General features: G+C 38.7%; 1 protein-coding gene across 16 annotated transcripts in view; it reads left to right on the top strand.

Moving 5' to 3' along the window:
• TATDN1 (TatD DNase domain containing 1) overlaps positions 1 to 21,372 on the top strand; it is a 53,630-nt gene that overhangs the window by 5,916 nt on the left and 26,342 nt on the right. For 5 of the 16 annotated variants that reach the window (XR_011965769.1, XR_011965770.1, XM_072603121.1 and 2 more), the window contains exons 2-6: positions 11,394 to 11,459; positions 12,930 to 12,979; positions 18,289 to 18,352; positions 21,083 to 21,226; positions 21,328 to 21,370. The exons of 1 other annotated variant lie outside the window; for it this stretch is intronic. Coding sequence is in view for 13 of the 15 variants with exons in the window: in XM_072603121.1 (XP_072459222.1) it covers positions 11,394 to 11,459; positions 12,930 to 12,979; positions 18,289 to 18,352; positions 21,083 to 21,226; positions 21,328 to 21,370 (367 nt within the window). In the remaining 2 variants the exon portion in view is untranslated. Of the gene's footprint in view, positions 1 to 11,393; positions 11,460 to 12,929; positions 12,980 to 13,006; positions 18,353 to 18,723; positions 21,227 to 21,327; positions 21,371 to 21,372 lie in introns of those variants that run through there. 10 more of the 16 variants (XM_072603133.1, XM_072603124.1, XM_072603128.1 and 7 more) reach the window with 10 other exon arrangements.

The following is a 21,372-nucleotide window of genomic DNA, read 5'->3' on the forward strand; positions in this document are numbered from 1 at the left end:
CAGCCACCCTCTGAAGGACATGGCTGATAGATAAGATTGCCTGAATCCTTAGGGACTTTCCACCACTCCAGGAGACCTTATAAACAGGATCCAGTCTAAGCAAGATCTTGCCCTTAGCAAATAAGCCTCTGTCTGTCCTTAGAACCTTCAATTAGTGTTAATTATTTGCTAGCAATAATTAGTAAAAGTGATTATAAATTACCCAGAAAGTGTGTCAGAAATTTTCAGTTGTCACATATCTGCCTCCAGAAAGAGAGGTGAAGAACTCCATGCAGAATGAGACATCCTTTTGGGAAGACATGGCCTTTGTGGAAGTTTGCTTTGTGTTACTATTCATACTTGTAATAGGGGTTTTGTTTTTCTTTCTCAATTAGGGGTTGGGGTGGGATGAAAAAAATAAAATATAGTTTAAACAATATTTTCATTTTTGTCATCTCAAAATTGTCTCAAGAAAACTAGAACTCTCAAGTCCTAGTTATCCTCAAAACTGACAAATAATTTCCCATTTTTATGTTCATTGAGGAAGAAAAACTTTGCAGAGTTCTTGGTAAAGAAAGTAATTTTTAATGCTTTTTGCTAGCTACTTTTCATTATCTTTTCATTGTTAGTGCAGGAATTCAATAGGGATCTTAACGGTAAATGGTAAAAGTCAAAACATTTTTGAAATGCAGTGGATTGTATTACAAATCTAAAATACAGACTCTTGACTGAGCCAGACTTTTTGAATCCTAAATTCTAGACTAGAATATGTTTTGCGATACCTTACATTTTCTTGTATTTTTTTTCAGTCTTTTGACTTTAATATCTTTTGTTATCTCATAGAGTTGTTGACTTATATTTAGTCCATTAGAATTTTCAAGGGAATTTCTTGCTTGGGCAAGGTTTTGTACCTCTTTGTGCCAAGCAGTTACTTTGCTTTCCAATTCTTTGTCTTGTCACTCTTTTCCAGTTTTTTAATTTAAAAGTATCATTTAACTTACAAAACCATTTAAATTTTTTTTAAACTCTCATCTCTTTCAGGAATTTTAATTGAATTTGCACCCAAGCTATGTTTTCCTTTGAGGATCTGCTTCTAGATGCTTTGGAATCATTCTCTTCTGGATTTGTGTCTTAAGTGAACCTATCACCATAATTGCTTTTTATGTTGGGATTCTTTTTTTTTTTTTAACGTACTCATTCTTCCAGCATAGAATCTAAGTTCATACTTACGTTAGGTGATATACAATGGGCATTATCTTTTTACTTCCTCAACAGTGGAAGGGAGAGAGAGAATTCAGAATGGACAATAAAATTAAAAACAAACTTTATGTTAGGGTCAAGCTCTGCATACCTCTGGAGAGAAAATGCTATTGCTTTCATGTGTTCTTCTGTGCTCCCAGAGACAGCTCAGACTGGGAGCCTGCACGCTTCCAGTGCTCCAAAGTGGCAGATAAGTCTCATTCTGCCCCCTCTGGTCTGCAGGGTTTCAGTCTGAGTAACAGACCTGTGGATTTGCTCTTATTTAGAGTATCAGTAAATGCTGCTGGATTCATTCACTGTCAGCCTGCTGGAAAAGTACTGTGACAGAGCTCTATGCCTCCCTTTGGTCTGGGATTTGTGACCTGGTTGTATTCCTTTGTAGGCTTCAGACTGGGCTCAAAGGCAGAACTAGGACCCTGCTCTGCTCCTGAAGGCCAAGGCGCATAGCTACTGCTTGCTTCTGAACTTGCTTATCACTGTTACATAGCCTAGGGCCTGTGATCCCACACCTCACTTTCTCCTCCTCACGTACTGGAATGTCATTCCTAGGTATAGGTCACCTCCTCAGATGGCCCTGGATTGATGACCCAGAACTGGGTAGTGAGTTACAGAGCAGCCAGACAGCACCTATACCAGTTTAGGCCCCTCCATACTTGATCTAGGATCCCTCTTGCCCTAGAGCACAGCCTCTCATTGACCTAGAATGCTCCAAGAAATACACTTTTGGACAGATGTGTCATCCCTGTTATCCACAGACTTCTTTAATCTCCCTGTGCTAACCTGGGCTGGGAAACAAAAATTTAAAAAAATACCAAACATTCACTATTTTTTTTTCTTAGATTTCAGGATTCAGTCTGGTACATTTTCCAAATCTATTTGGAGGGAGGGAGTGCTTACTGTGTTCATATCTGCTACTCTGCCACCTTGGCTTCCCAAATCAGAATCTTCCCAGCATAGCCTAAACCAGGCCTGCCCAATGGCAGGTGGACTGTTTGTGGCCCGCCAAAGAATTTCAGGCAGACTGGAAAAAATGTAGTACAGTTGCTACTGCACACTCTTCTGTTTGTCACATGACGTGGCAACCAACCATTGTCGGTCTGCCTCTAGTCCAGCTTATCTGGGGCCAGAAGTTGAACCCATTTTAATTTTGGCTCCTACCTACTGCCAAGTTGTGTAGATCTGACCTAAGCAGCAAAGTCCAACTTGATGAATTCAGTTCATTTCAGCAGGTATTTTTTAAGCCTCCATATGCTACAGGTACTGTGCACCAGCAACATGACTATGTCTCCCACAGTCTCTGACTTCAAGGAGCACATATTTTACTGCATTTCAAAGCATGTTAACAAGTAAATATAAGATGATTTGAGGAGAGGATACTTACACCCAGCAGATAGTAGAGACTTCCAATAGTAGGTAGCACCTGAGCTGAGCCTCGAAAGCTCCAGATTCAGGGTGGTAAAAGTGAGGATAGAATGGAATGTCAAGGGTCTGGAGAAGAAAGCTTGCAAAACGTGGACAATGGAATATTGAGGTCTGGGAAAAGCAGGGATATAGACTGGGGAGAAATCTGCAAAGGAGACTGGATTTCACAGAACTTTGAGTGACAAGCTAAGGACTTTGCACATCATCCTAGAGGCAATAAGAAACACTAAAGATTTTCAAGCAGAGAAGCAATGTAGTTGAGACAAAGGAAAGACATGCTTTAGCAACATAATTATAATAGACTGGTGGATGAGAGGAGAGATTTATGAGGAAGTTGTCCTAGAGACACAGCATGAGATTTCAGGGATTCTTCTGTTTCCAGTTGTTCTGGAGTTCTCATTTAGCCCTCCCATCATTTTCCTCTGTATTATAAGACAGGAAGTGTTTTCTTGTCCCCCTGGCTGGAATCCATGCTGGGGATTTTTTGTTTTGTTTCATTTTCCTTACTGTTGTTGCTTGTCCTTTGTTCTTGAAGAGGACCAATGATGTCACGAAGGTGATGACTTGCTTGCGAATTGGATTTAAGTGAGGCAGAATGGCAGAGTCATCAGCCTCATTTTCACCTCCAAAGTCATCTAACAGTTGGAATATGTTATTCCTCTCATCAAAAGCCTTTTCTGGTGCTTTTGCCAACCTAATTATTCATGATTTGTCACTTCCAGGTGATAAATCCTATGATTCTACCACATAAGGGGCAGCGAGGTGGCACAGGGGATAGAAGTTTGGCCTAGAGTCAGTGAATATTTCTGCTGTGTGCCCGGCACTATGCTCAGTGCTGGGGTTACAAAGAAAAGCGAAAGACCATCCCTGCTCCTGAGGAGCTCACAATTTAACAGGAAAGACGGCATACAGATAATGTACAAGCTATATACAGGATAAATTGTAAATAAGAGAGGGGAGATACTAGCATACTAGATACTAGGGGTTGGTAAAGGCTTCTAGTAGAAAGTAGGATTTTAGTTGGGACTTAGAGGAAGCCAGAGAAGCCAACAGGTTCTCTGAGGGAGAGTTAGTACAGGAAAGCTAATCTAAATTAAAAATTCTTTTTTTTTTTTTTCCCAGTATTATGCTGTTCTCACTGTGCTTAGTGAAGTAACAGCCAGATGGGGCAGTAGATAGAACTGTGGACCTCAAGTCAGGAAGACCTGAGTTCCAATGTGGATTAATTGAACTAACTGGTCACTTACCTTCTTGCCTCAGTTTTCTCAGCTGTAAAATGGGATTAATAATAGCATTTACCTCTTCCAGGGTTGTTGTGAGGATCAAATATGATAATATTTGTTAAGTGCTTAGTCCAGTATCTAGTGCATAGCAGGTACTATATAAATATTTTTAAAACTAATGTTCACTAGGTACTCATCAAGTATACTTTATAATTTTGATACTTTCTTAGAAAGTAAACATTTAATATTTAATAGGCTTTTTTTGGCTTGTAGATAAATTGGTCTCCACAAATATTATTCACTGACTGTTACTTAAAGGCATTTTGCCTGTGGGGAATGCAGATAACAAACAAGATATATAGATAGCTCCTTTCATCTGGGATTTTATAGGTTCATAAGAAAGATAAAAGGAGCACAAATAATAAGTCAGAATGAGATTAGTGCCATAAGAGAAACAGAAAGTGTTCTGTGAGTTCAGTTTGAGGAGGGAGAGATCCTATTTGAAGACCTGGGAAGACTTTAAGGAGAAGTTGGCTCTTGAAACATAGCAAGGATGATGCAGGTTGGCTGAGACTGGCTTTCTGAGAAGGAGCAGCATGAACAAAGATAGTCAAGAAAGCAGGGAATAAATAATCCATTGTTGAATATAGATTATATGTCAGTTAGCAAGGGGAAGAGAGGTTTAAGACCACATTATAAAGGACCTCAAATGCCCTCTTGAGAAGTCTGAACTTTATTCATTAAATGGAAGTAAGTCATTAAAGGTTTTTGTGCAAGCCAGTCACATAATCAGAGGTTAAGCTTTTTAAGATTAATGGGAAATGGTACAAATTGACTTGGGGGCAGGGAAGAAATTGAATGTTAAGAAGTAATTAAGCTGTTTGAATGGCCCAGGATAGTTACCATGAGTGAACTAAGATGGTGGAAGTAGAAATGAAACAGACATGGTAGATGTAGAATTCGCAGAATAGAGCAATTACTTGGATATGGGGAGAAAGGGAGAGGGTTTCTAGATTGTGCAACTTCAAGAATGCATAACTTATTTATATACCTTTATGTATTGTTAACTAAAAACAATATCACAAGTCCATGATACTTTGCATTGAAACTAGATTTATTACAAGAGAAATGAAGATGCATGTGGAATCCTAAGCAAGCACAACATTTGCAGTTCAAACAGAAGCTTACATATTTATGAAATTGCAACAAAGAGTGGAGGAGAAATAGAAATCTCCATGTAAATGGGAGTGGCAGGGAAGGAGAAATAGGAATAATCAAAATGGCAAAAACAGCATTCTCTTCCCTTGGAAACTGCTAGACTATGAAAATAAGATGGTCTGCTTATCTACAAGGGTCCAAGCTGCCACAGCAGATTCCTAATCTAGTACAGACTGACTGGCATCTGTCTTGATTCCCAAGGACACACCCAGAGTCCAGCCTGGGATGTAAATAACAAATTATGTCAGCTCAGAGTGGGGCCAGAGCCTCATCCTTCATACATTCAGGGTCTCTTGCATGCTTTGTGTCCACTGTTTCTGGAAAACATAGCAACTCAAAAGGACAAATTCAGAAGACCCCTTATCAGCATCTACATAAGATTCATATATCTAAATCCAGTCCAAATTATGGCTCTCCTAATATCGTATAATCAACAAATTATCATCAATTGGGACAGAATTAGAACCAGTGGTTGAAAATTAAAGGGAGTCTCAGGGAGGGAGGGGAGAAAATCTAAGACTTATGGAAATGATTGTAGAAAAGTGAAAACAAATAACTTTAACAAATTAAAGGGAGGCAGATTTTGTCTCAAAATAAGTATTAAATTCTTACTCTATAATAAAAAGCTTATACTTAGGATAAGTAAGGAACTGTCAAAGAGAACTAGTCTTTGAATTCAGGTCACCTGAACTAGATGACATAATCTCAGCAACTGAAAGACCACGTAGATGGGATTTAAAAGCTCATTGAAAATGAGAGTGATGCCCTGAGAGTGGAGGAAGACAAATGTTAGGCTGATCTTCAGGAAAAGTAAGAGAACAAAGTATAGACTAGTAACCTTGACAATGATTCTTGGAGAAATTCTTTGCAAAGATTTTTTTTTTCAACTAACAGTTTTTCACTAACCAGGACACTTGTACTTTTATCATCAAAGTTCTAGATGTGCTTATAGGGAGAGGGCCTAGACTAGACCTGTGATTTCCCTGGGATTACATACTTTTTACAGATGAGAGGACTGAGGAAATGGGTTTTTTCTCCTGCCTCTTCATAAATAATGCCATTTTTTTCCTCCGAACAAGGCAATATAGGGATTAAGGACTGGACCTGTGGTTTATTGGTATAAGGAACTCCTGGAAGAAGAAACCCCTCTACCAATGCAGATTGGCACCTTCTCTGCATCTTAGTCTTAGAAGTGTTGCCAAGAGCTGGGGTCTGTAAGACTATGACTTGTGCCGCCTGTTTTTGTACAGCCTCAGAACTAGGAATAGTTTTCAAATAAAATTTTAATACATTAAAAAAATGTGAAAACTCTTAGATTTCAGGCTGAACAAAAACAGAGCTCACAGAGGTTGTCTAAGAAATGTTAATTCTGAGGAATAAAAATAAATAAAGCCAAAGAGGTCACAGAAGTTATAGGCAAAAAGCCTTCTTTATTTCATTAGAGGAGGGAAACTAGACATATGTGCCAGGATCTCCTCTAGAAGGAGACCCAAAGCATAGAGGCTAAGCCTTGATACTGATTAATTGGCAGAATATTTAATTGGGGTACAGCATCTGCCTGAACAAAGCGGACAAAGGCACAGTTCAAGTGCAAAACCTGGAAATATTGAATGGTGAATATAGCACACATGGTGGTAGTGTGGAAAACAACGGAACCTAGTTGACTACTCTAAAGATTAGGGCATTAGGAAGTAGTTTATGTGGTTTTATAACAAAGGGAGGGAGGAGAATAGGAGTAGCGCAGAGTACCTGCATAACCGCTATCCATTTGGGGCCAGTATGAACCAGTCTGAGCCAGCCCTGTGGTTGCTGGCACAGCAGAGGTGTTCTGGATTCACCCAGTGGACACCGCAAAGGATCACTGGTATGTCAACTTGAGCAACAGTGATTCCCTTTCCTGATTGTTTGAGTTTGATTCCCAGGTTATTTCATCCTCTCTTAGTTAATAAGGAAACTCAAGCAAATCAAGGTGATTAGTAAACTCATTTTTTCATTCCATTTCTATACTACATATAGTAATGGCTTGACAAAGAAACAAACAGTGAGGTGTAGCCATGGCAATGAAGGACAGCAGCCACAGTGAAGGAAGTTTGATTCATAGAAGGCTTCATGACTGGAATGTTCCTGCAGGTGCTCAGGGATCATCTGGAGCTAGTGTGAAACAATTCTGAGATTTTGCTGCAACAGAGTTCATCCAGAGGGTGTCGTTATGACAAGCTCAGGGCACAGCTTATAGGGCTTTGGCTCTGGAAAACGGTGTCTCCTAGCAGTAAAAAAGGGAGGAGTGAAGAAAGGGGTGGTCTTGGCATGGGAATCCTGACATTTCCCCCTTTTGCCCAAAGAACCCTTCCTATTCTGGCCAATAAAGGAGACTTTAGTATGGGTGGACAACTTCTTCCAGTGGGTCTGAGGGGAATGGTAGTACAGAAAAACATTCCTGCCTGTCCTTACTAGGGGGATTGATCAGGTGTAGGGGGGAAATTAGGGAGGAGAAAGGAAGAAAAGCTAGAGTTACACAGTTGCTGGAACACAAAATAGTGAGTCAGTGAAGGAGTAGGACTAAACCAGAGGAAGAGTAGAGGGAAAGCAGTGGGGAATGCAGCCAGGTTCCTGACAGGAAGAAAGCCTTTGATGGAGTTCCAAATATCAGTAGGCTGCTGTCTCTGGCTAAGATCATGGAGCCACTGGGCTTGCTCATCGGTTTTTTAGAATATTAGTCTCAATCTGGCCGGTGGTGTTGACCCAAGTGCTGCAGGAAGTGTTGGTGACAGGGCACTTGCCTCCCTCTTTGGAGAGGAGGTAATCAAAACCTAGTGATCTAGAATGACATTAGCAAGTGAGTTCAAGGAGGTCATAAGGCCATTTAGGGCCTCACCAGTCTCTTGAACAAGTACCTCCAGGCTTGTAGTGAAAGGGTGAACTTTTGGTAAACAAAACCTCCCAGTGGGGCAGCAAACTTGACCAGGAGTAGTCCAAGTAGTAGGCTTGTCTAGCTCGTTTAGTTCCCTGAGGTGAGTAGGTAGTAGAAGAATTGCAAATTTTGAGATTTGCATAGGCAAATAACCCAACTGTACAGTGTCCCCCCCACCCCCGGAAGATATTATTGAGGCTGGCTTAAGCCAGTATACCCTAGAGGAACTGCAAAGGAAGACCTGATGGAGAGGAAAATGGACCATTGTAAATGTGATGTCAAAGGTAAGAGAACAGACAAGTGGGAAGGTGGAAGGGAAGGGTTATCCTGGATCCACCTAGAGAAAGGAAACTAATGGGCAGCTTTGACAAGGGAGATCACAGAGGTAGCTGAAGCTGTCAAACTATATTCAGTAAGTCTGAAGCTCTGAGCTGCTAATGCTGAGTGTCAGAGATGAGGTACTCCTGGAGGCATACCGAGCAGGGACTCTGCCATAATTTTGGAAGGAGGCAGGCCCAGGACTGTCCTGACAACTGTATACAGAGGAGATCCATGCTGGAGGTAACACAGGCTCATGGTGAGTGACTGGGTCACAAGACATCTGAAGGAGGGGAATACACCAGTCTTGGACAAAATCTTGGACGTAGTTATTAATAAAACAAAACTGGCTGGCCAATTCTAATCCATCTGTTGTTTAGTCCACATCTCTCCCTCTTTGCAACAATATTATGAGATACGTGTTTTAAAACTTTGCTAAAATCCTAGTAGACTACATCCATAGTGTTCCTTTCACATATTCATTTAGTATGACTATCAAAAAAAAGAAATGAATTTAATCTGGAATTACCCAATTTTTGAGGAACCGTGTTGACTGCTTTGTAGATTTTCACCATCTTTTTAATGAATGATTCTAGAGTTTCCCCCACAGCACTTATTCCACTGGGTCCTGTAGTGAGATCTGCGCAGTGAAAAGGCCGGAATGGAGAAAGGGGAAATCTCCCCAAGGCATGCTTTTGCATGCTACTGGTTTCAATACCTGGTGGAATTTGGGTAGCAGGTGGCCTACCTCTTGCCACCTATACATAGCATTCCATCTCCTAAAGTCACCTCTCTTCCAAACTCCTGTTACTGTAAGGGTACAACTGTTCTCTCCAATTTAAGTTCTCCTTTGCACTAACACAGCCACCTTAGTTCAAGCCCTCAATATCCCTGTCCTAAATCATTGCAAAAGCTTCTTATTTCAAGCCTTTCTCCAATATATGTACTCCACAGGCACCAAAACAATTTTCTTCAAGCACAGGTCTGAAAAGGTAATTATCATAACTCAGTAAACTCTAGTGGCTTCCTATTGCAACTCAGATCAAATGTAAACTTCTCTGTCTGATATTTAAATGTCTTCAGTCTTACTTGGGCAGCTAGGTAGTGGCACAGTGCTTGTCTTAGAGTCGGGAAGACTCATCCCAAGTTTAAATTTGGCCTCAGACAATTAACTAGCTGTGTCATTTATTAGCAAGTCACTTAACCCTGTTTGCCTCCATTTCCTCGTCCATAAAATGAGCTGAAGAAGGAAATGGCAAACCACTCCAGTATCTTTGCCAAGAAAACCTCAAATGGGCCACAAAGAGTTGGACATGACTGAAATGACCAAACTACTCAGTCTTTCCTTACTTCGAGCACTTCGTGCTCCAACCACACCAGCCTGCTTATTTCCAAGCACACAAAGATTGCCCAGTGGGTCCACAGAAAAGGTGAAGAACCCTGTTCTCTTAGAAGGATAGGGCAAGTGTAGAAACAACCATGTGGGTGGTTGTTGTCTTTCATGAGTCTAGTATAGTATTTATGTGACATCACAGAGTGAGAAAAGGCCAAAACATTAAGAAATACACTCAGCTGTTGCTTTTCCTCCTGACTGTAAAAAAACAAACTTGAATTTTACACATAATTAAACTGAATCACCGATTGTTCTGGAATTGTGTAAATGAGACTGGGTCAAAAGACCTAAGACATGATTCTGCGCTCCTGTCTTGTGTGACCTTGGGCAGGGCGCTTTACCTCTAGAGCATATCCATCTGTAAAATAATAAGCAGGGATAATTCTGTCTACTGTCAGGCCTAGAGGCCTAAGGGCTACCCGAGTCTTTCCTTACCTGTCACAGGTCTTCGGCTGGCCAAACCGGATAAACGTGTGAGAGAAGAGACTTTCCAGAGTCAAACAAGGGTTAGGCTTTATTCAGGGTCTTGGTTACATGTGCAGGGGGAATTCTTCCTCAGGAGAGAGGAGTCCTCCTCCCAAGGAGGCAAAGATCTTAACAGTAAGAGAATGGAAGTGGAAGTGGAGAGGGGAGAGGGGAGAGGGGCCTTCTGTCCTCTAAGGGCCCCTCAGCGCTAAGAGCGCCTTCAGGCTTTCCTGACCCTACTTAAGCTCTCCCGCCACATAGTTTGTGCCTGAATACCATGCCTGTTCTCAGCCTTTAGCTAGACAACAATAGGTGTGCTCAGACCATGGATTAATCTCGAGGGCGGGATGCTCTCCCCAGCAAGTTTCCCACGGGGAAGAGGTGGAAATGCACGAGATAGACCGGGTCTCACACCTCAATTCCCAGCTGTTCCCTGGGGGGCCTCATGAGAACTCTAAGGTTTAGAAGTCCTCACTTTTACCTGCCCGAAACTGTCCACATGGAACTGAGCTTACACCCCCAACAGTCTACCCTACTTCTATGTCATAGGATTTGGGGGGATTTAAATGAAAATTAATCTTTGTGAAGAATTACTTGGTAAACCATGAAGCATGCTTTCTTTGTAAGGTAAGTTTACTTCCATTCTTCTGCATATGGCTGTTAATGAATGAACAATTGCTTACCCTTTTATGAAACCCTACTTGTTTACCTGTTTACGAAAGGACAGTTTACATTCTGATAGACCTAAACAATCTGACATATTGTTTCTAGGAATAAATATGGAAGCAAAAATTTAGAACAGGGTATTTTAGGTTTATGTAGGAATTATAAGTTGGGGCAGCTAGGTGGTGCAGTGGATAGAGCACCAGTGCAGGAGTCAGGAGGACATGAGTTCAAATCTCACCTCAGACACTTGACACTAACTGTGTGACCTTGGGCAAGTCACTTAACCCCAATTGCCTCATCCTGGGTCATCTCCAGTCATCCTGATGATTATTTGGTCACTGGATTCAGATGGCTCTGGAAGAGAAGTGAGGCTGGTGACCTGCACAGCCCTCCCTCACTCAGAACAAAGTCAAGTGCAAGTCATGTCATCATTTCTCTGGTGGCATGGTCTTCTTCAGCAGCAAAGGATGAACACACACAGGAATTATAAGTAGATGCTTTAAAAGGTAAATTATATATGTATATTTCCATTTTATAGATATTGGTGTCAACTTGACTGATCCTATGTTCAGAGGAATTTACAGAGGGATTCAAAAACACCAAGGTAATTTCTTTTTTAAAGTCAGATTTGCTACCTGCTACTTTTATGAGAAAGTAGGTCTAGTCTCTTCAAATAATAGATGTTTATCAATCAATCAACAAGCTTTTATTAAGCACCTATTATGTACTTAGACCTGGGTATCTAGACACAAAATTTAAGTAGTCTTGGCCCTCAAGGAGCTTGCATTTCTTGGGAAGAATAGATCAGTTTCACAGAAGAGTAAAGATGGGATATATGCAAAATTAAAATCAATGATTTGGGGGAGGGAGACTACTAACAGCTGTGGGAGAATCAGGAAAGATTTCTTGAAGGAGATGACCCCGCAGCTGGTCTTTGAAGGGACCTAAGGGACAGGGGGAAGAATGGACAACATTTCAGACCTCAGGGACAGACAGCTCTTGCAAAGGCATGGATTTAGGAGAGGGTATAATGCATTCTAGTAGCAAATGATCCTAGTGCAATGCTTGCTCTCTGATAGGTGCTTAATGACTGCTGAATGAATGAATAACTGAATATGAACTGAAATGGTTATCTTACATAGTCTAACTAGTTATTTCTTTCATTGTCAGTTTATTCAGAATCATAAAATTTGGGATCAAAAGGGTGCTTTAAGGTCAAATAATCCAAATAGTTCACTCCCTTTGTTGTTGGAGATGTGACTTGCCCATGATTATGCAGATAGCAAATGTCATTGTCAGGTTTCAAATCTAGGGCCCTGATGCTAAGTCCAGTATTTATTCATCTACATCACTCTGCCTCTGTTTTCAGCCCTTTGTATTGAAGGATGTATTGATGTCACTTATAGAGATGCTACTTTTCTCCCCTAACCTTTGGGTTAATAGTAAATACATATTCAGGGGCAGAGGGGAATGTTAAGTCTTCCTGTCTGTGTGATCCATTATTAAAAAAGGAATTAACAAGAATATTTACAAGACATACCATTACCCAGTGTCATTTCAAAAAGGAATTTTCACAAAGCATGAAGTCCTACTGAACACTACCTGGGCCAAGTAGAACTAGACAGTTTATCAGAACTTTTTTTTAATGATATAGTAGAAACAAGTATAAAATTCAAGCCATGAAGAAAGTTTGAGCAGATAAATTTTACTTTTATTTCATTCACTTGATTAGCTTTTTAAAAAGGAGTCTCAGACTCCTCCTTTGTGTCAGTCTGTTTCATTCAGCAGTCTATTTTAGCTTTAATATAATTGTCTTCTACAAATACTGTACTCAGCCTGCTTTTGTTTATCACCCTGATAAGTTTACATCCTACACTAAACCTTTTTCTGCTCTTTTAAGCAAGGTGGTAATGATGAATAAACTCTTGATCCGTAGTGGAGACTCATTAAGGATCGCAGATTTAATCTTGATTTAATAAAAATGATTATGTCAGTGTCTTTTGGTCTCAGGGTTAAATGCCAACTAAATGGATTCATATTTTCCTGTTTCTCTTTTGGGGTCCAACCTTAACAGATGATTTCTTGGATATAATAGAAAGAGCAGTCCAAACTGGTGTTAAAAAGGTAACATTTCCTTGTTTTTAATTCTCATTTAGTTTTTAAACAAAATTTCATAGTCTTTTAAAGAATAGGAATATTCTACTGAATTCTAAGAAATTATTAATTTAGCTTAGAATTATAATAAATGGAAGGAAAATGTCACAGTTCTTCCTGCAGTGATGAATGTACCTTGGTTTCTTATATAAAAAATTAAGGGGTTGCACTAAATAATCTCTGAGGTCCCTTCTAGCTCTAAAATTGTATGCATCTATTATTCTAGTTACAAAAGCCTTATGGGTATTTTTCCAAAATGGTGGACTAGTGTTTATCTCCAGGAGTTTCCATGTGATTATCAGATTTAGATCTTGGAATCTCAGAGATCATTTACAGAGGAGGAAATAAGAGGTAAAGTGAGTTGGAAATCCTTCAATGTGAAGTCAGAGAGGTCGAATTCAACCCTAGATCTCTGACTCCAGATGCAGCCTCTTCCTGTTAATATCCTACTGACTTCAGAAAAGTAACAAATGGAGTATATTTGGTAAATTTTTTTTAAAAGTAAGAATAAAAAGAGATCTTTTAAGGTGGGAGAAGGTTGGAAGTTATCTAATGATTTGTGTTTAGAAGGTAGTTTTGATATTTGCATGCAACCATGTCATTCAACCAAACTGCTGGAAAGAAATTTTATCTGCCTTTGAATATTATCTTTTTACCTTCAGACACATCACTCCCAGTCTGAATAAGGCCAAGCTTAAATATAAGTGAAGGACCATTATTTATTTTTACAGTAGTAATTTTATCATCAGAATAACTAGGAAAGGCACCTTCTGTTCTGAAGGCTCACTTGCTTTCTTTCACAGAATCAAAGAAGTTCATAATTAGAAAGGCTAGATCTCAGAGTTCTTAACCTGGGATTTCTTAACTTTTTCAAAAAATATATTTGATAACCATATTTCACTATAAGTTGTCCCTTTTGTTATCCTCTGAATTTCATTTTATGCATTTAAAAAACTTTTCTGAGGAATCCCTAGGCTTCACCACATTGCCAAAGGGGTCCATGACATAAACAAGGTTAAGAACCTCTGTTCCCATCCATACGTAACCAAAAAAATTCCTTCTACAATATTAGTGACATGTAATGGCCATCTAGCCTCTGTGCAGAGACTCTCATAGAATGGTCTATTTCACCTTTAATTAGAGACATCAAGCCTGTATCTTCCCTCTCTGTGATTTGTACCATTGCTCCTAGTTCTACCTTCTGGAGCCAAACACGTCAGTCCTTCTTTGGTATAACAATGCTTCAGGTACTTGATTTTTTTTAATAATGTACCTCTAAGCTTTCTCCAGGCCAAATATTATCAGTTCCTTCAGCCAGTCCTCATATACCATGATCTCTAGGTGCTTCTCCATTCTGGTCCCCCTCTTTTGGTGCTCTCCAGCCTGTCCACTGTCCTGCCTGGATATGTGGTGTGGTTCCCAGAACTGAAATCTATGCTGCAGGTGTGTTCTCCCCAAACTATTATACAACAGGATTAGCATTTCCCTTGTTCAGCCAGCTAAGTGGCTCCATGGATAGAGTGTTAACCTGGAGTCAGGAAGAACTGAATTCAAATGTGGCCCCTGACACTCACTAGCTGTGTGACCCTGGGCAAGTCACTCACTTAACTTCTGTTTGTCTTAATCCACTGGAGAAGAAAATGGCAAAGTACTTGAGTATTTTTGCCAGAAAACCCCATATGGGGTCACAAAGAGTTGGACACAACTGGACAACAGGAACAACAATGTTCTGACTACCTTCTCTGTTTTTCTTAATGAATCCTAGGCTAGAATGCATGTTTTGGCTACCATGGCATACCGTTGACATTCTGAGCTTGCACTTCACTCACAGCTCCAGATCTTTTTCATGCACTAGTTTTCTAGCCCCTGCCACATCATCCTCTCTTAATAAAACCGATATTTCTTAAAACACACATGTAGAACTTTGACTTCAGCGAAACCATGAGTTCATCATTAATGTTAACTCTCCTTCCCCCAGTGGTTCAGATCTCAGTGAATGCATGCTTTCTTAATCTTTGTATCTTCCTGTAAATCTTCCATAGAGGGCCCATCTAGTGTCGTGGGGTGAAGTGGCCTGGAGTGTCAGGGCTGTCACCATATGAGTGGCCCATCTTCTTTTTCCGTCTTCATCTCTCTGGTAATATTTATCAGATTATCCTATTTCATGTGTGTAATTCATCATTGCTAATATGTTGTGGCCTACTTACACCCACTGTGTGCTTTATCCTTGCCCTTTGACAGTATTTTCTCCTCTGCTAGACTGGATACCTTGAGAGAGGGGACTGACATTTGCCTTTCTTTGTATCCCCAAGATTTATTGGTCCAGTGTCGGGCAAATAGTAGGCACTTAATAAATGTTTATTAATTGACTTTGGGCAACATAATTCTTTAGCAATTGGTATCCTATAACTCACATTCAAACTTCTGCTTTTTCTGAGTAATTAATCTTTCCTTTTTTTTAGATATCTTGAGAATTGATTCCTAAATACCCTCAAAATGACCCCTGCCAATATAGATCCTCTGTATGTGCTTGCTATAGTGTGGCTGCATTGTCTTATTGTATTTTTTCATGTAGTATGTTTAGAGACTCTTGGAATCCAAAGGTCAGTTCAGTTAATAAAGAGTTTGTTCTAGAAATCTTTAGAGATCTTTACCATTTCTCCTCTGTACATTTTCCTTCTAACATTTTTATGTTTAGATATACCACAGTTGACCTAGCTTAAGTTGGGTCCTTTGCCAAGCTTTCCATCACCTTGTTTTTCCCTCTAAAGCTTCTCACTGTTTTATGAGGCACCTCTTATTTAGAATCCTCTTGGTTTTTTTGCTTGCCCATTGATCTCAGGATATCTCCTTGTACTTCCCTCTCTAACTATGCTTCTACTAATGCAACCCAAGAGCATGTTTCTGTTTTAACTACTATGCCACACTGCTGATTTCTGTTGATCTTGTAACAGTCTTGTAAGGAACGTAATATATTATTAGCCCCATTTTGTATATAAGGAAACTGAGGCTCAGAGAGGTTAAATGACACAAAAAAGTGAACAAAAAGGGTGGTATCAGAGCTGGCTTTCTACAAAGTCGTGCTTAAAAAAGTCTCTAGTAGGTCAGTTTCAATTTGTTTGGGAAAATAGATTTTTTTTCAAAAGCCCTTTAATAGCTACCCCATAAATGTATAAGTTAGAGAAATAGGAAATCTGGGTTCTAGTACAAATTTTTCCACTGACTAGCTCTGTGACTTTGATAAGTAATTTGATTTTTCTGGGACACAGTTTTTTCAGTAGTAAAATGTGGCTCCTTCAGTTTTAAAATTCTGTTCCCTGTCCCAGATACTAATTATGAAAAATGAGGCAGATAGGGAAACATAATACGTACAACATCTGTTTCTTTCCCTGCTTTCCGAAACACTTTGTGAAATTCCTTTTTACACAACCGTGCTATACTCCAAACTCTAGCTATAACACCTTGTACCTGAGTAACCAAGTACATATATCAACTAGTCATTCCAGACCAGTTTCCTTAACTGTAAAAAGGGGAATGTAATACTCGTACTGCCAATTCAATAAAGGTGTTTTGAGGAAGGTACTTTGTAAATATTACAGCATTATCTAAATGTTAGCTATTTTTATTTTATGTTTCTTCACCTCAGCAGTATGTACGCAGATATTTGGTCAGAATCCTCACTTACAAAATGTGTTGTTTAGTAGTAAATAAAGTAGGAGGAACATTGACTCTGAAGTCCAAAGACCTGGGTTTAAGTCCCTCCTCTGACATTTGTTACCTGTCCATTGCTGGACTTCAGACTTTTCAGGGGAAGAGGCCCCTTCCAGCTGGAAATATGTAATATGATCCTATACTCTGTAAGCACAGTAGCAAATACATTTTTCTAATGCAGAATTATGAATATATAATTTGTATCTTTTAATCCTGACTATGAGTATATTACCTCTTAGGGTTTCAGTTTCCTCATTTGTAAAATTAAATTAGACTAAGTGACTATCTTTAAATTTATGAAGTAAAGCACTAAATTATAATCTTAGAAATATTCATATTACAATTAATGAATTATACCTTAAAAAACTTGTGAAATTTCAGTGGACAGAGTTCCAAATTCAAATTTAGTTCAATAGGAAAATAATCCTAGGATCATATTTACTTTGATTTGGAGAAAAACAGTTGTCTCTGTTTAATCTTGTTACTACTTTTTCTATCTTATTCTGTGAAAAGTGGTTTGAATAAAAAGAGAAAATCCTTAGGAATTATATATAGAATCTATGTATATTGCAGGTTGTGTATCTATTGAGCACAAAAATATTTTTTCATATTTTTATATCTAGTATAGGTAATTGAAGATTTGGTTCTTTCTAGGTGTTTAAAGGTTCAATTTCTCCTCGTACCATATACTTTTAAGTTGGTTTTCTGAAAATGTTTTTCATGATGTATGCAAGCACTTACACTTCAATTTCAGTTCCTGCAGCATTTATTAAGCAGCCATTGTCACCAGAGAGAGTGCCCTGGATGCTTAGTTATCATTTCTTTGTACATTGTATGAAGCACTGTATCCAAAGATTCAGCAGGGAGTGGTCCCTTGTTCTTATAGACAGTACAATCTAAAAGGAGGAAATGATATGCAAATATCTCTGGTACAAAACAACATGTGAGAAGTGCATCAGGGAAGTCCATATATCATTATGGACTTAATTTGCAATTCTCTTCTAGAGGAAAAGGGAAAATCATCATTTACTTGATTTGCTATGATAACTCCTAAAATTTAATATAATAATATTTTGGTCTGTTTTTCTTTTAGTAATGCTTTCAGATCTCTTAATTGATTTCCTCCTTGGGATAATTGTCTACTTGAAGTAAATGCTATATGTTTTTCTTCCATGATACTGCTGAATCATAAGTGGAAAAGATTCTATATCTTATGATGGAATTGGACTGTATAATTTCTAAGCTCCATTCTAGCTCCAAGTCCTGTTAATTGTCTATCACTGAATTCCTTATTGGATCGTGCACTTTGTGTACTCTTTGAATAGTCACATAGTAGATGATTCTTGACTGACTTTTCATAATCAGCTTTACATATATGAGATTTATTTGGGGAAGTACTTACTAGTCAAGATTCACAATTTATACTGAACAAACTTCATCAATATAAATTTCGCTAACTGTTCAAACACTGAGACACAAAAGTTTGAAGATATGGTCTAGTTCTCATTTCTTTTTGCCTGTGACTCACTGCTAAACCCAGATTCTTTGTTGTTTTTTGTCCCTTTCAGTTTATGATTACAGGTGGAAGTCTAGAAGACAGTAAAGATGCCCTGAATTTGGCAAAGACAAATGGTATCCTTACATACATTTACCTAAAATCCAAAGAGTTTTTGAGAATTGTCAGATCTGTGATAAAATATATAACTACTGTATAAAAACACTGTGGAAAAAGAAAAATGAGCAGAGTTTCACTGGTATACTATTAAGATGAATCAGGAATTAAACTTTATAAATAAGTGTATTTGATACTATGTAAGACATGCAGGACAGTAGAAGCCTTTTGTAACACTGGTTTTGAGGGGACAGATATAGCTGACCTCCTTGCTTCCAGTCTCCTTTCTCCAGTCCAATAATAATAGTAACACTAGTTAAGGTTTATATAGAGCTCTAAGGTTTGCAGAACTATCTTATTTATTCCTTATCTTATTTATTCCTTAAAACAGCACTGTGAAGTCGGTGCGTTTATTATTGTAATCATTATTCCATTTTTACAGATGAAGAAACAGGTTGACTGGGGTTATGTGACTTGCCCAGAGGCACAAAGCTCAGAAGTGTCTGAGGCAGATTTCAAACTCAGGTCCTGCTATGACAGCTGCCAATATTAACAGAATCATAATTTCAGAGTTGGAAGGGACCTTTGAAGCCATCTAGTTCAACCCATACCTGAAAACCAGCCTTTCTACAACATAGCCAACAAGTAGCCTGCCTTTGCATGAAGACATCTGATGAATGCACCCCATTACCTCTCGATTTCCCCCCTCCCTATAGGACAGATCTAATTACTACAAAATTTTCCCATACATTAAATCTTAATTTGCCTCTGAATGTCCACCTAATTGCTCTTGCTTCCATACTGTGAAACCAAAAAGAATAAATCTAATCCTTGTTTCATGACAGTTCTCCAAATATTGAAGTTATCATGTCTCCCTTGAGTCTTGCTAAGTTAAACTTCCCCGGCTCCTTCAACTGATGGCTTGCCATGTTGGTTGCTTCCTGACTGTCTTGTTAGAGAAAATAATTCCTAATGTAGAAGCATGAGGTTTCTGTTGAGTTGACAAGCCTCCATCCTCTTTTGTTACTGGATTTTATGCAGTCTTTTCAAACAGATCTTTCACAGTTCTCCCCCTCCCCTTCTTGACAATGAAGTTGCCCCAGTTTTAAAGGATATGTTAATTTATTTTGGAAGGTCTTATTGACCCTCTGTGTTTGTAAAATCTATCAACCTCATCCTTTGCAACAGATCTTGGTACATGAGCTGCTGTTATCTTCAGTGTTGTTCATGTTGGAAATGTTGATCATGAATACTGCAATATACAATAAGCAAGTAAGTGTCCCATGAAATAACCAGTTCAGCAGATTATGTGATTTATCTCTCCCAGAAAAATCTGTGACTGAACCATCCTTCAGCTTCACTGCTACTTCCTTAGATCTCTGTTTTGTGTAAAACGAGAATGTCAATATTGATACTGATCAATTCCACCAAAGTACTTATCAACTCACTGGTCATTGACCAAGATCATATATTTAGAATACAAACAATGAAGTTACTATTAGTAGATGGGCTAAATATTCTTGTCAACCTTTGCCAATTTTGGGAGAGAGAGAAGGAGGAGGGAGGCAGCACTTTGCAGAATCAAAAGGGGCCTGAACATGTATGAGAGCTGTTTTGCATTTTTCTTAGTTTCATAGGGTGGCATGGCAAAAGAATTCTTCCCCAAGTAGCCAGTCTATTGGTGATGAGACTCTTTAGACTTAGCTAGGTTTGCCCTTGGAAAGCAGGCTCAGTCTGTTGCCAAGAGCGTACTTGATGCCCTTTCCAGCCTGGTGTAATTTGCTAGAGCTTTCAGTCTGCTGGCACAGCCTTAGAAAAGCCAGGCTCACTTTCACAGCACGACAAAACATTGGAGTAATTGTGGAGGTTAAGAAAGTTTGATTTATAATAATGCACAGTATACCAGAGAGGGATGAGCAAAGTTTTTTATGAGATCTGAAAGGAAAAAGTCATTCTTCATTGGGGCAATAAAGAAAAGCATTCACAGCTATTTAGCTGTGCCTCATTTATCTAACACTGATCAGTGAAGTACCTGGCCTGTGCAGATGGTTTTTCCAGATAACTGAAGGTAATCTTTTAAATTAAAGCACCAAAATTTTTAAAAATTTAATTTGGATAGAAATCCTTTTTAAACGTATCACACACTTCCCTTCTTTCATAGAGAGGAAATGGAACTTAATTTAGTTCTATCTTGATGACATAAACTCATCGTCATGAATACCATTGTACTGTGTTTTAATTTATTGATGTGCTCAGGAACAATTGAGTTTTGAAGAACCTTTTGGTCTGTAGTAAATGGCCCAGGTGACTGCTCTGCTTTTATAGGTTTTATTTCTCTTTAAATCACTTGCCACTTCTCATTGTATTTTTTGTGTGTGTTTTCTACTTCTGATCTGCCTTATTTTATATACAATTATGCAATTAAACCTCTGAGGGTGGCTCTATACCCTCTACTGTGGGTAGAGTGAGACTGGGTCTCTGGGCAAGTCATTTGACCTCTTCCTGCTGTAGGCAACTCTCTTAAGAAAATAAGTTCCAAAGAAGGACCTGACTTTCATTGATAATGCGAATTTCCTCACCTGAGAGTTCCCTATAGCAGTGAAATCACAGGTTTAATATTTATTTCTGTCTTTCCTAGAATAAGTAATAATTGTAACATTTTTGCATATTGGTTATAACTATGAAGGCATAGCATTTATGATGAAATATGTGCATTTTAAAAATAAGTCTATTATATTATTTTGTACTAGATATGTTTTATAGCACAGTTGGATGTCATCCTACCCGTTGTGAAGAATTTGAAAAGAATAATCCTGACCTTTATTTAAGTGAGCTGCTAAATCTTGCTGAAAATAATAAAGGAAAAGTTGTAGCAATAGGTGAATGTGGACTGGGTAAGTACCATTTGAGCAGGTCAGCATGATTTTGTTCTACAATGTTGATTTTTTTTGTTACAAAGCAGTTGATTAATTGTAATTTTTTTAATCTCTTATAGATTTTGATAGATTACAATTTTGTCCCAAAGATACACAACTCAAGT

The sequence above is a fragment of the Notamacropus eugenii genome, chromosome 4, assembly GCF_028372415.1.
Source record: "Notamacropus eugenii isolate mMacEug1 chromosome 4, mMacEug1.pri_v2, whole genome shotgun sequence".
Taxonomy (NCBI): Eukaryota; Metazoa; Chordata; class Mammalia; order Diprotodontia; family Macropodidae; genus Notamacropus; species Notamacropus eugenii.